The following is a 14,627-nucleotide window of genomic DNA, read 5'->3' as shown; positions in this document are numbered from 1 at the left end:
GAAGAAGAAGAACTGTGACCTGACCTGGGGAACCTCACCAAGAAGAAGAAGAACTGTGACCTGACATGGGGAACCCTCACCAAAAGAAGAACTGTGACCTGACCTGGGAACCTCACCAAAGAGAAGAAGAACTGTGACCTGACCTGGGGAACCTCACCAAGAAGAAGAAGACTGTGACCGACCTGGGGAACCCTCACCAAGAAGAAGAAGAACTGTGACCCGACCTGGGGAACCCTCACAGAAAGAAGAAGAACTGTGACCCGACCTGGGGAACCCTCACCAAGAAGAAGAAGAACTGTGACCCGACCTGGGGAACCCTCACCAAGAAGAAGAAACTGTGACCCGACTGGGGAACCTCACCAAAAGAGAAGAAACTGTGACCCGACCTGGGAACCCTCACCAAGAAGAAGAACTGTGACCGACCTGGGGAACCCTCACCAAGAAGAAGAACTGTGACCGCGACTGGGGAACCCTCACCAAGAAAGAAAGAACTGTGACCCGACTGGGGAACCCTCACCAAGAAGAAGAAGAACTGTGACCCGACCTGGGGAACCCTCACCAAGAAGAAGGACTGTGAGCTGACCTGGGAAACCCTCACCAAGAAGGCTGCAGACCGGAAGCAGTGGTGCGCTCTTGTGGACGCCTCATGTACCTCAACACACAGAGGAATTAGTGAGTTAGTAAATGTCTATCACCCTGTTTGAGATGATCTCCTAGATCAGGGGTATTGAAATCTTACCCTACAAGGTCAGGACTACTGTTGGTTTTCTCATTAATTGCTGCCACCTGGTGTCTTAAGTCTAAATGAGTCCCTGATAAGAGGGGAAGAATGGCATCAAGTAGTGGAACTGTCTTTGAGGTTCCAACATTTATTATCATAGTCAAGTCCAAACCACTCCTGTATTCACACTCATTGACCCATAAAGGGCGATTTTGGACAGCCTTGAACGTTCTCCTGGTGCTGTACCTCAACAAAAAAAGATGATTCTGCTGACTGAGATACCCTACGAAGTGTGTTTACCATGGTTCTCAAGCCGATCTCAATATCTAGCTGCCAATCCCATCTGAAGTGATTAAGTGCTGTTTTTTTGGGGGGAACATTGTGTTACCACCAAGACTACCTCCATCTAGGGTACTAAATACAACACGTCCTGCCTAAGAGGATTGGAGAGTAGGCCTTGGATTAAACACTCACTAACATGTTTGTTTCCATTCCCAATAGAGCATCTGAAGAGAGTCAACATGCTCACTATCAAGCGTTAAAGAACCAGCCACTTTCTCCACAGAATAGATATTTATTGGGATGGCATAGGAACACGTCAAGAAGCAGCCGTATCTCAGAAGAATATGAATTGAATAAATCCACATGAAAGTTTGACATTCAACCATGAGGGTGCTCGTGGACATGGTTGTGTATTTGTGGTTTGTAAGTGTCTGCAGATCTATAATTCATAAATACAAAGATCTCACATAGACAGACAAGATAGGCAGACCAATATATACAATATACCAACATACAGGACAATACTGACTACACACAGTTTTACAAGTGCAAAGCCAACCTTCGTAGAGCAGAGCAAAGTGCTTCACTGTGTTTGGCTGGGATAACTTATCAGGTGACATCACAGGCACTGTAATAGAGACTGCATCAGTGTAAGAAAATATCAAAATACCACTATATATATTCTATTACTGGGTAATCAGCTTTTCATATGGTCAATTTCACAGCATCCCCAGATGCCAATGTATCAGGTTTAAGGCACTACTATATAAAATAGGTCTTCCTCCATATTACATCAGTGGGCTGGGGTTAACTATGTCATACATATCCTGTCACATGTTAAGGGGTCCCCCTTTTCAGATCTAAAGAGATCAACAGTTGTGTAGGGTTTGGTTAAGTTTGGATACACCAACACTACACAACAGGATTTTTGTAGACTCCCCATCTGTAGACTGCCAACATTCTTACTCCACCTGTCAGCTTAAACAACATAGACAAATGCTTGAAATATCCTTTAAAATGTACATCTGCAGTCCAAACAAAAACACTGAAACAAGCACTGCATTCTAGCAGAAAAGTGACACGTTAATGCCCTCAGTATATATATWTTTTTTTAAATGTCCAGTTCAACGTGATTTATCAGACAAACATCTCAGCTATGACAAAGTCCTTGTCCTTACACTGGAAGACAAACAGTGAAATACATGTAATAAAATAAGTCTTAAACTTATTCAGTTCATGGAGTAAATATATATTTATATCAGAAACCGTGTGCGTGCGTGTGTGCGTTAGGTCACTGGCTGAAGATGTCTTTTTTATTGAAAGAAACTGATATTGATTTCAACACAGAGAGATGCTCTCATAACATTTCACCAAGCACCTAGACCTTACTTTAGCCTGTATAACTCAGTAACATTATACCATAAAGACCTAGTGCAGTCAAAAACGTGATTTCTGTTTTTATTTCGACACAGAGGTTGGAATAATACTGTGAAATTGTGAAAATGCCATTTTAGTGTAAGAGCCGTTTGAAAAGACTGCCTGAAATTGAAGCCTGTTTTGTTGGGATTGAGTTTTGTCCTGCCTGGTGACATAACCAGACAGTAAATTAATCAATAGACCAATAAGAAACAGAGTTCCAAACCTCGGCCAATAACTGCTAGTTTTCCCTTCCACACTCAGACCACTCTCAGACAGTATTATCAATATTCTTGCTTGAGAAATTGCTCTTTGCTAAGAAAGCTTTATTTTATTTGACCATTTTAATTGAAAACAAATCACAGTAAAGTACTTAAATTGTTACCCAGAAATGATTTGCTATAGAGATAAAAACTGTTGCATTGGACCTTTAATAAAATAGTATGTCACACCATCAATCATAAAATAACCCATGTTGCCTGCAACCTGCCACAACATGGGTAGTTGAAATAATACTTTTGTGGCTACTTTCTCAGACACAGATCACACCTAGTRCTGAACTAAAAAACACTTTCAATTAAGAATTTCCATTGAGCATGCGTCTCAGTCCAGGACTAAGCTGAATCTGGGCTTGGGAAACCAGCTCGAGGTCTTAAAAAAATCATTATAATAATTAAACTCTTCTCTTACAGAGATGTTTCTTGTCTTTGGAAAGAAGTCACTTCAAGATCTCACGTCACTGGAAGACACTGTCACTCAGGAGTAAAGAAGAATTCCTTAGTTTCTTTAATCTCTCCTCACTGGGGAGTGTCTCCATAAACAAATACCGTCACTGTGGAAATGAAGTTGTTCGTTATTATTTTCTGTATCAACAACTGATGAGTCAGGCAGTGACAAGCATTGGTTAGTTCAAGGTTGTATGGGTGTGTGTGTGCGCATGCTCTTTGGTTCCTGCAAGTGTGTGTGGCAGTGCGATTCCAGAAAACATTGTGTTCCTTCTGGTATGCGTGCTGGTCTGTACACAGCAAATTCTCCAGTGTTAAATCTACCACTCTTCCAGTGTCTATATGGGTCCACACGTTCCAGTGTTAAATTAACAAACTGCTTAGTATAAGCCTTATTTGCATATTTCCCAGGTTGTCTTTTAAGTAAATTGTGGAGTTGCCACCCATGACTGTATTTGTTAGTGACAGAGACATGGTTGTTGCATTTGTTCATTTTCAGTCTTGTGGCCTTCACCAACTGAGATCCTAAGCAAATGTTATCATTAAAATTGAATTCTTTTTCAAATACATATTTCATAAGGCCATATATTGAGGGCCTAGATGTATCCTAATACAGTGGCCTGAAACTCATGGTTTGGCCTGCAAGTCAATTTATGCTGGCTTGCAAAGTGARGTGTAATTCATATTGGAATCCAGCCAGAGTGGGATACCCAACATTTGGAATGTTTCATTTTTTATTCAGAATGATTGCCAGGATTGGGAATACTAAGATACTGTAGGAGACTACCAAAAGTATCTCAACTGGAACAACCATTTCAGTAACGGGTGCAATAAGTCCAGGTAACATATTGGATTAGTTTAGAAAAATGTACGTTATATTTGAGTAGAACAAGATTAATTATCTGCAAAAACATAAAACAAAGACTTGAAAAAAAAACATGCAATTTACCATGCTGGGAAATATGATAATGATTGGAGTCAAAACTGGTTATTAACATCAACATTGGGGTTCTATTACACCACTCAGTGTTAATTTAACACCTACAGAGTTAATTTAACTCCTGAATCAACACTAGATGTTACTGTAAAAACAACACTACGTAACACTGTGCATATTAAAGCATACAACACCAAACATGTACAGCGCACCGCAATCCATCCCTCCCTCCCTCCCTCCCTCCCTCCCTCCCTCCCTCCGTCCGTCAGAGTGTGTACTCATGTCTTCCTTATTGGTGCTTCGAGCTCATCAGTCACTCTCTCCGTAATTCATTAACAATCTCCCCTCTATCACAGAGCTGTCTCTGGGTTCCCCACCCCTCCACTCTTCTCTGCTCCCTCCATCGCCTTTCCCGAGAAGGCCCTCACCCCGTCCGACTGCTCGCTCTCAGTCTTCCCTCCCTCTGGCAGGCTGTTGAGCTTCTCCATCTCTGCGGGGGCTCCATTCTCTAGATGGGCTTCGGGCTCGTCTGGCTTCTTCTTGATGCACAGGAAGTTGCCCAGGCAGATGACAATGGAGGCCAGAATGACCTCACAGCCAGCCAGCAGGAACACATGCATGTAGTTATGGGTAGTGTCCAGCAGACGACCTACGCAGAGGAAAGGAGGAGAGAGAGAGGTTATACAGGTATAAAGAGTTCATTACCTCCTATCCATTCAAGGCATACGCGGTTTATTGCTAGCTAAAGCAGTTTATTAGTAGCTAAAAATGTTCTTATGTCATTTCTGTCTATACTGGCTTCTGATTGTTTGACGACTTCGTTCTAGACCACTAACCCAGGCTCAGCCCTAACCCCATGCCCACACCCCGGCTCAGCCCTAACCCCATGTCCACACCCAGGCTCAACCCTTAGCCATAACCTTAACATTAACCCTAGCGTCATGTCCACACCCTGGTTGAACCCTAACACTAGCCATAACCCTAACGACATGTGCACAACTAACTCTAACCTAATGCTTCCCTGTGGGTACCGACCTGCTCCAGGCGGTCCCACCAGCACAGCGATTGCCTCCATGAGCAACACCAATCCTAAAGCGCTGGAGAACTTCTTGGTGCCCACGATGGCCATGAGAACCTCGAACTGCAGCGCCCCTACCATCCCGTAAGAGAGCCCAAAGAATATACAGAACACCACCAGACCAGGGTAGTCTGTCGCCTGCCAAAAGAGAAGCAACGATTAGTTACATTATACGACCATAGAAATATAATTACCATTACTGATTAATCATTTTAATTATATGGATCCAATAGCGTCGGATCTCGAGATCCGGTCAATACAGGAATGCAATAATGATACAATACATTTATTAAATATGATTGATGTATTGTTAACATCCATATACAGTGTAAATACATCCATCCAAATAATATCAATCACAACTAGTTCCAGCCTTACCTGTGAGCTGACCACGTCGGTGATGCCATTAAAGAGTATGGCGAAGCTGAACAGATACACACATCTAGGACGGACCCACTTCATCCCCGCGATCAGCCCACACGTGGGCCGGGCGAAGATATCAACAAACCCTAGGATGGTGAGGAGGAGGGCAGACTTGGTGTCTTCATTTCCCATCTCCTTGGCATAGCTCACCACAAACACAGGGGGCACAAACAGACCCAGTACCATGATGGACGCAGCTATGGCATAGATGAGAAAACCTCGGTCTTTAAATACGCTAAAGTCCAGGAGCTTCTTCTGAGGATTAGGCTTTTTTTCTGCTTGGTCTACAGCCTGCAACTCCTGGTCCTGGGGCTTCTTGGGGCCCACCAGGGGCCTCATCAAGGCCCCACATGCACAGCAGTTGAGCAGCAGACCTCCCAGGATGAGGAAGCCGCCTCTCCAACCGTAGTAGTACTGCAGCACCTTTGGGGGTGAAATATGAAGAAAAACCATTAACAATATCGATGATCCGTAACTCCAACAGAGCATATTATTTCCCCTTTGTATTTCTTTTAATCTTTCAGAGTAGCACACATCTTTCATTGTGTTCATACATGTTTCTCCCTACATCATAATACTGATCTACAACTGCAGAGCGGGAGACTGAAGAGGAGAAGTGTCGTACCTGTCCCAGAGGCGAGAGGCAGCAGAGGGCCACGGGGCTCCCGGCAGCAGATAGTCCGTTAGCTAGAGGCCTCTTCTCACTAAAGTAACGATTCAGCATGATCAGAGATGGCTGGAAGTTCAGTGCCAGGCCCAGACCTGGTAGAAAAGGGGAAACAGTTAAATTGTGTGTGTGTTTACCAACCTGTTATAACTCCAGTACAAGGACAAAGGTAGATGTGGTGTTTACCAACCTGTTATAACTCCAGTAAGAGGGTAGATGTGTGGTTTTACCAACCTGTTATAACTCTCCAGTAAGAGGTAGATATGTGTTTACCAACCTGTTATAACTCCAGTACAGAGGTAGATATGTGTTTACCAACCTGTTATACTCCCAGTACAGAGGTAGATGTGTGTTTACCAACCTGTTATAACTCCAGTACGAGTAGATATGGTGTTTACCAACCTGTTTAACTCCAGTACAGAGGTAGATGTGTGTTTACCAACCTGTTATACTCCAGTACAGAGGTAGATGTTGTGTTTACCAACCTGTTATAACTCCAGTACAGAGGTTAGATATGTTGTTTTACCAACCTGTTATAACTCCAGTACAGAGGTAGATGTGTGTTTACAACCTGTTATAACTCCAGTAAGAGGTAGATGTGTGTTTACCAACCTGTTATAATCCAGTACAGAGGTAGATGTGTGTTTACCAAACTGTTATATACTCCAGTACAAAGGTAGATGTGTGTTTACCACCTGTTATAACTCCAGTACAGAGGTAGATGTGTGTTTACCAACCTGTTATTAACTCCAGTACAAAGGTAGATGTGTGTTTACCAACCTGTTATAACTCCAGTACAGAGGTAGATGTGTGTTTACCAACCTGTTATAACTCCAGTACAGAGGTAGATGTGTGTACCAACCTGTTATATCCAGTACAGAGGTAGATGTGGTTTTACCAACCTGTTATAATCCAGTACAAGAGTAGATGTGTGTTTACCAACCTGTTATAACTCCAGTACAGAGGTAGATGTGTGTTTACCAACCTGTTATAACTCCAGTACAGAGGTAGATGTGTTTACCAACCTGTTATAACTCCAGTACAAGAGGTAGATTGTGTTTAACCAACCTGTTATAACTCCAGTACAGAGGTAGATGGTGTTTACCAACCTGTTATAACTCCAGTACAGAGGTAGATGTGTGTTTACCAACCTGTTATAACTCAGTACAGGTAGATGTGTGTTTACCAACCTGTTATAACTCCAGTACAAAGGTAGATATGTATGATACTGGTGCAAGGAGGCAGAATCATTCCCAAGGAGGCAAAGAGCCCTCCCACCATCATCACTGGCCGACACCCAAACTTGTTCACCAGCACACTGCACAGTGGACCTGCAGACACACACATATGCACATTAGGTGTGTGTAAGGCCAGTACAGAGCTGGGTAGAAAAAAGTGTTCCAGGAACTACTGGGGATCCATAATAAACCCAGGAAGATGTAGCTTCTGCCTTGGCAAGGAACTACTGGGGATCCATAATAAACCCCAGGAAGAGTAGCTTCTGCCTTGGCAGGAACTACTGGGGATCCATAATAAACCCAGGAAGAGTAGCTTCTGCCTTGGCAGGAACTACTGGGGATCCATAATAACCCCCAGGAAGAGTAGCTTCTGCCTTGGCAGGAACTACTGGGGATCCATAATAGACCCCAGGAAGAGTAGCTTCTGCCTTGGCAGGAACTACTGGGGATCATAATAAACCCCAGGAAGTAGCTTCTGCCTTGGCAGGAACCCTGGGATCCATAATAACCCCAGGAAGAGTAGCTTCTGCCTTGGCAGGAACTACTGGGGATCCATAATAAACCCCAGGAAGAGTAGCTCTGCCTTGGCAGGAACTACTGGGGATCCATAATAAACCCCGGAAGAGTAGCTTCTGCTTGCAGGAACTACTGGGGATCCATAATAAACCCCAGGAGAGTAGCTTTGCCTTGGCGAACTGCTGGGATCCATAATAACCCAGGAAGAGTACTTCTGCCTGGAGGACTACTGGAGATCCATATAAACCCAGGAGAGTAGCTTCTGCCCTGCAAGGAACTACTGGAGATCCATAAAACCACAGGGAGAGTAGCTTCTGCCCTGGAATGCAACCTGGGATCCATAATAAATACCTGTAAAATAAAATGACATGGCATGAGATCCTGTCAGTTTGGTGTAGACTCTGGAGGTTGTAAGCCCAGGTCTGACACCTTCTCTACTCTTCTTGTACTGGCTCACCATTGGGAAAACACTTCAGTTGTTCACATACCAGTATGTATGTATGTATGTATGTATGCATGCGTACCTGTCCGTAGAGCATGGCAACAGTATAGAGAAAATCATGCACAGTCGTATATCCCACTCCGAACTCCCTGATCAACTCCTTGAAAACACACTGCCAGCCTTGGGAAGGCGTAGGAGAACCCAGTGATGACAAACCCTCCGGCCAGCACGGCCCAGCCCACCCTCCGTCTGGCGCCTTCACATCACTAGGCTCACTGTCTACCACGGCTCCTCCCATGATGCTCTCTGCTAGGAGTTCCCTCAACCTCTGTCCGTCAGCTTGGGTCAGAACTGAGAGAGAAGAGCGTAGATGTGACAGTAATAGAGAAGTGGTAACATCAGGGTTAGACACAGTGTAATAGGGAGGGTCAGTTATGAGATTGGGGCACCAGCTGTTATTGGTCTTCATAAGTATAACTCCATAAGACTAAACATTAGTAATTCTTGGTAGTGACCATTAGATCTGTCTGTACAGAACACAACACTCTTGTAAACACACATTTGTTAAAGATAACAACAGGAGTATATAAGGAATGGCGTTTTGGGATGGGGATTTTCATAAACTGAAAGCTACTGTAGTTAACAATAAAACAGCATGGATACAACACTTGGCAATAGGCCGAGGCCGAGAATTTAAGAGTTGGGAAATAATGGCTTGTCTGTGGTACATAAGCTAATCTTTTAGCAATATGAATCAATAGGCAGAATCATAAGATAAGGCCTACAGCTTAACACCAACAAGCAAAGAAAGGCAGTCAGTTGTATGCTTATTTATCTGTGTTGAACTCCGGGATCTTCTCAGGGGCTCTGGACATTCCAAAGTTCTTCCTTCGATATAAATCCATAAAACGGCGAGGACTCAATGTCCTAGCGTGTCTTCAAGAGCTTAGCCCAAAACATATGTGTGTGCTACAGAGGTCATCCAGGACGGAGTCCCCTATAGGAATGGACAGTTTGACTACAATTGAAGATAAGCCTTCACAGTATTTTATGTTCTAGGGAGGGTTTGACTCAGCCTACGTGACCTCTGATTGGCCGAGCTTCAGGTCAGTCCTTCCCATTTGAATCAAAGTGTGAAAGAAGGTGTGCTGAGTTAGGTCATGTTCATAACAATGATGTCCATAACTGGCTGTACCTTCTTGGTGCAGTCACAGCACCTGTTTCAATGTTCATGTCATTTCCTTGTGTTTCCGTGGATACCAAATTGACATGGTAATAACGAAAAATATATATATACTCTGAAATAAAATGTACACAAAGATAGTGAAAGACAGCATAGTAACACATTGATAATCAGACATTCTCAAAAGGACTCAGAGTGCCAAAGAGTAGGAAATGTAAGGTTTGTGGCACTCTGTGTCCTTTGGGAAGAGAGAATGTAAGGTTTTCAGTGAGGTTCAAAGTCTTATTATTGTAGCAGTCTGGTCCCATGTTGTTTTCCAGGGATTAAGCTTGCAACGTCTGGTTGTTGTGCAAAGTAGAAGGGTTTCCATTGATAGAGGCCTTTGCTGCCAGGTCCAAGGCTAGTTCCATTGTTATTCAATGGTGCATTTGGGTGGCTGAATCTCAATTGAAAGGGGGGGGCCAGAAGAGGAGAAGGTCTTTCTCTGTGTGTTCCTGGATGAGCTGAAACCAATGAAGAACTATAACAGCAAATCAAAACAAGGAGAACATCCTTGTCCAGTAGTCACACCCTGCAGAAAAGACAACACAGCAGCATCCTCCACAGAGAAAAAATAAAAAGCGCACACTTTCACATCACATTACTTACGTCAATGGGACACTTCTGGAAAATTCAGATCTGTAGTTGACTATCGGTTATATACTCTTCAGTGTCTATTGGCCCTCCAATCTCTTATTATTTCTTTAGTCAGAAAAGGTTTGTAGTCAAGGTATTACATAATATCTGTCATAGTCCAGGAGTTGCTTTGTATTTATTATTTCACCTTTATTTAACCAGGTAGGCCAGTTGAGAAAAGTTCTCATTTACAACTGTGACCTGGCCAAGATAAAGCAAAGCGACACAGAGTTACAAACAAACGTACAGTCAATAACACAAAAGAAAATAAAGATTTTTCTATTTATGTTCCTTGTGTGCAAATGTAGACATAAATAGGCGAAAATAATTACAATTTAGCATTAACACTGTGGAGTGATAGATGTGCAACTAGAGACCTGCGGTGCAAAGAGCAAGAGGATAAGTAACAATATGGGGATGATGTAGTTGGATGGGCTATTTACAGATTGGCTGTGTACAGGTACAGTGATCGGTAAGCTGCTCTGACAGCTGGTGCTTAAGTTAGAGAGGAGATATGAGTCTCCAGCTTCAGAGATTTTTGCAATTCGTCCAGTCATTGGCAGCAGAGAACTGGAGGGAAAGGCGGCCAAAGGAAGTGTTGGCTTTGGGATCACCAGTGAAATTACCTGCTGGAGCGTGTGTTATGGGTGGGTGTTGCTATGGTGACCAGTGAGCTGAGATAAGGCGGGGCTTTCCTAGCAAGACTTATAGATGACCTGGAGCCAGTGCGTTGGCGACGAATATGTAGTGAGGGCCAGCCAACGAGAGCATACAGGTCGCAGTGGTAGGTAGCAGAGAAGTAGTTGAACTGTCCCAGCATCCAACAGCGAGGCTGCAGTGAAACTGTCTCAGGGAGGGTAGCCGAGGAGGGATGACTGGTTTCATATTTTAGGTTTTACCTGCCGAGGGGGGATAAACTTTGAGGCCAGGATCATTTCCAAGGAGGCAAATCACAGATGTGGCACATCATTGTGCACGTTAGGTTACCATCATGAAATATATTGATACAAATTACACAGACGTAGTCTATAAGTAGCAAAATAGAAATAAATTAATTGAATATGAAATGCATTTCAAAGTGATTGACATAGGCTATACTGTTATATGCTTAATGAAGTCAGTTTGAATAATATTTAGCCTACGTCGCTTTATTGTGGTCAATTGCAAAGACATTGGCAACTTTTTAAATTTGTAGGTCAGTTGCTGAAGTATCAGCGTCATAGAGGGATCAACCATGCGATTCTGTGTATAAAGTGATGCGAAGGCAAACAAAGCATCTAATCGACACACTTAGCTGTTCTACGAATGATCTGAGGCACGGCGTTAGATTGCAAGCATTTAAGTGCAACATTAATAACGATGGATTTGGAAACAGCTTGGAGATGTAACGATGAACTTAAGATGCTTTTGGGAAACCGGGCCCTGGTCAGTCGCGTATGCTAAAAAGGTGTTGCATCTCTCCTCCAGAACACAACATCCTATCATACAATCTTACCTACCAGCCTTACAAGCAGGGGGGAAAATTAACGCCAGCCACAAAATGCTGGGTACATTTTGGCAATGGTTGGTGTAATGTTCTTAACAGCAACATTGGCGGGTGGTCACCCAGAGCATTTGAGTGCGAGTGTGTGTGCGTCAGCTCTGGAAGAGAATCAACACTACAGTGGTGAAAGCGGAGTGGGTAGTGTTTTCTGTGATTTATATCATACATAATTTTTTTTTTACAAAAATGCATTCTCCCCCAAAGGGCTTTATTGGCAAGGGAAACATGTTTACATTGCCAAAGCAAGTGAAATAAACAATCAGAAATTAACAGTAAATTACACTCAAAAAGGTTTCAAAGGAAGAGACATTTCAAATGTCATTATGGCTTATGTAGTTGTGTAACAAGTCCAAAAGGGAAATAAGACAAATATGGTCAAAAATATTTGAAAATAGCATTGCTCAACTAGGCTGGAGATTCTCTCGTCTGGCCTAGCTGACGCAATGCTCTTTTCCAGTTTTTAAAAAAACCTTTTCTGCCGTAAAAAATCAAAAGACTCTCCTCCATGATTTACTCGCTCGTAAACGGCAGTCAAGTCGTCCTTCCTCCTCAGACGAGGCAGAGGCGAGAAGGATCGAGGGACCATGTAACAGCGTGGTAAGTTTCCATTGATTTAATAAAAGAACGAAAACTAGACCAAAATACAAAACAACAAACGTACTAACCGTCAACAGTCCCGTTGTGGCCACAAACACTGACACAGGAGACCACCACCCACAAAACCCAACACAAAACACAAGCCACTAGATATGATTCTCAATCAGGCGACAACGATTGAACAGCTTGCCTCTGACTTGCAGAACATATTTAGGCTGAAACACAGAAACAGACCAACTTAGACAGCACAACATAGAATGCCCACCCAGCTCACGTCCTGACGCCAACACTAAAACAAGCAAAAACATAAGCATATGGTCAGGACGTGACACTTCGCCCTAATTTTTGACCACTTCCTACAAGCGTTAAAAACATCCAATGACCTGTTTGATTTTATGATAGAGACATGCGGTTGTGGACCATTGGTTTCTTAGTAGGAGTATCTACACAATGAATAAACATTTTTAACCGTTTGTCAAAAGCATGCGTTTGATTGGACCCTGATCACTACTGAATAAGCAACCAACCATATTACACTCTTGAAAAAAAATCCAAAGAGATGGGGTGGGGCTGGATTATGAGGGTGTTCAAACAACGCTGAATGGGTGTAGACAAAGGGAGCTTCCCAGTAAGCTATACAAAAAACATTCAAAAGGCCATTTTCTTAACAGTGTGCGTTACAAGTTTGGCAACAGAATTAACTTTCCACTAGAAACGCCATCTACACATGCAGGAAATACTTTTTTTTTGCCAGCAAGGTTGACCAGAATACAATACAACTTGAATATTGTTGATAATCTCTCGACACTGATCAATAAATACGTTTTGTTTTTTTATCTAAGTAACATCAGATTCCACAGCATCTGAATCCGTAGCAAATCAACCTACCCTTGAGCAGCTGTAACCCTCTTGAATGGGATGTGAGGGTGCGCGTCTGCTGTATGAACTACTCAGTGTCGCGTTAGCCGCCTGGCTTCCCAACCAACAGGCAAACATACACTCTCCCTAGCCCCACCTCTATACCGGTGATCCCAACCCTCGTGCTCCAATGCAGCTAGTCAGCCAGCACCCCACTTATCCCAGGCTCTCTAAAATAAGATTGACATTTCCCATCCCAGGACATCAATGCACGATACTAGGATCACTATTCTCTGTGGATAAAGGACGGCAAACATTCAGACCTTTTAACAAGAGGGTGCACTGTTACCTGTTGCTCACATTGCCTAGAAGGCGTGTCAGTTGTGGGATGGACATCCCACTGCATTAAGAATCGAATGCTTTCCTGCATAGCACGTCTGCAGGCCAAACTGAACCATACACCATATTTTGCAAACCACACATTCTCGCACACTCTGTGCACTGATCCTTGTAAGACCACTGATTGGCTATGACAGAGTACTGATGTCTGTTCAGAATATTCAGGGCTAAAGTCCAGTGGACCAGCCAGGTTGTGTCCACAGGCTAGATTTGTTCCCCCTCTACACCACACTATAGCAACAGTATGGGTCTGGCACAGGACAAGCCTTAGACCTGTTATTTTTACATAGGGCCTTCCAGAAGCAACAAGTACCAGCCAACCATATCCATGGTGGATTACGTGTCATCTCTTGGCTTCAGGAATAAGTTTCCCTGCCAACAGCAGTGAACATCCTGTTGAAACCCTGAATCCTAAACCAGTAGTTAATCATTCATTGTTGCTGTAAATTAAGATGTGAGAGTATTCCATTCATGGCTTGGATGACGCAAGCACACAAAACACCATATCTCTGTCACCTGTTGTTATAGCTACCTGTTCTAGACCTTCTTGTTATCATTGGACTGAAGAAATGAGGCACACCTGGACATCTCAGAATATATAAAGTTCATGTTAGAAAGTAATTCCCTTGCCTTTTCACATTTTGTTACGTTACAGCCTTATTTAACAATGGATCCAATTATGTTATCCGTCATCATCTACACCAACAATACCACATAATGACAAAGGTGAAAACAGAGCAAAATATTTTGTTTAAACTTGAGTAATTCAGAGCCTTTGCTATGAGGACCTCCGAAATAAAGCCAGTGCATCCTTTTCCCATGATCATCCTTGAGATGTTTCTACAAACCGTATTGGACTCCACCTGTGGTAAAGTTACTGATTGGACTGATTTGGAAAGGCACACAACTGTCTATACCAATGTCCCA

General features: G+C 43.1%; 1 protein-coding gene across 5 annotated transcripts in view; it reads right to left on the bottom strand.

Annotated features, from left to right (window-relative positions):
• Positions 1 to 853: 853 nt before the first annotated feature.
• LOC111978595 (monocarboxylate transporter 4) overlaps positions 854 to 14,627 on the bottom strand; it is a 23,539-nt gene continuing 9,765 nt past the window's right edge. For 4 of the 5 annotated variants that reach the window (XM_024008724.3, XM_024008723.2, XM_024008721.2 and 1 more), the window contains exons 4-7: positions 6,208 to 6,344; positions 5,538 to 6,005; positions 5,117 to 5,297; positions 854 to 4,730 (exon numbers count right to left, since the gene is read on the bottom strand). In XM_024008724.3, the coding sequence (XP_023864492.1) occupies positions 4,432 to 4,730; positions 5,117 to 5,297; positions 5,538 to 6,005; positions 6,208 to 6,344 (1,085 nt within the window). In that variant the 3' untranslated portion in view covers positions 854 to 4,431. The remainder of the gene's footprint in view (positions 4,731 to 5,116; positions 5,298 to 5,537; positions 6,006 to 6,207; positions 6,345 to 14,627) is intronic. The other variant, XM_024008726.2, reaches the window with a different exon arrangement.

The sequence above is a fragment of the Salvelinus sp. IW2-2015 genome, linkage group LG18 (genome assembly GCF_002910315.2).
Source record: "Salvelinus sp. IW2-2015 linkage group LG18, ASM291031v2, whole genome shotgun sequence".
NCBI classification, from domain to species: domain Eukaryota; kingdom Metazoa; phylum Chordata; class Actinopteri; order Salmoniformes; family Salmonidae; genus Salvelinus; species Salvelinus sp. IW2-2015.
This window is presented reverse-complemented; position numbering and strand designations above follow the sequence as displayed.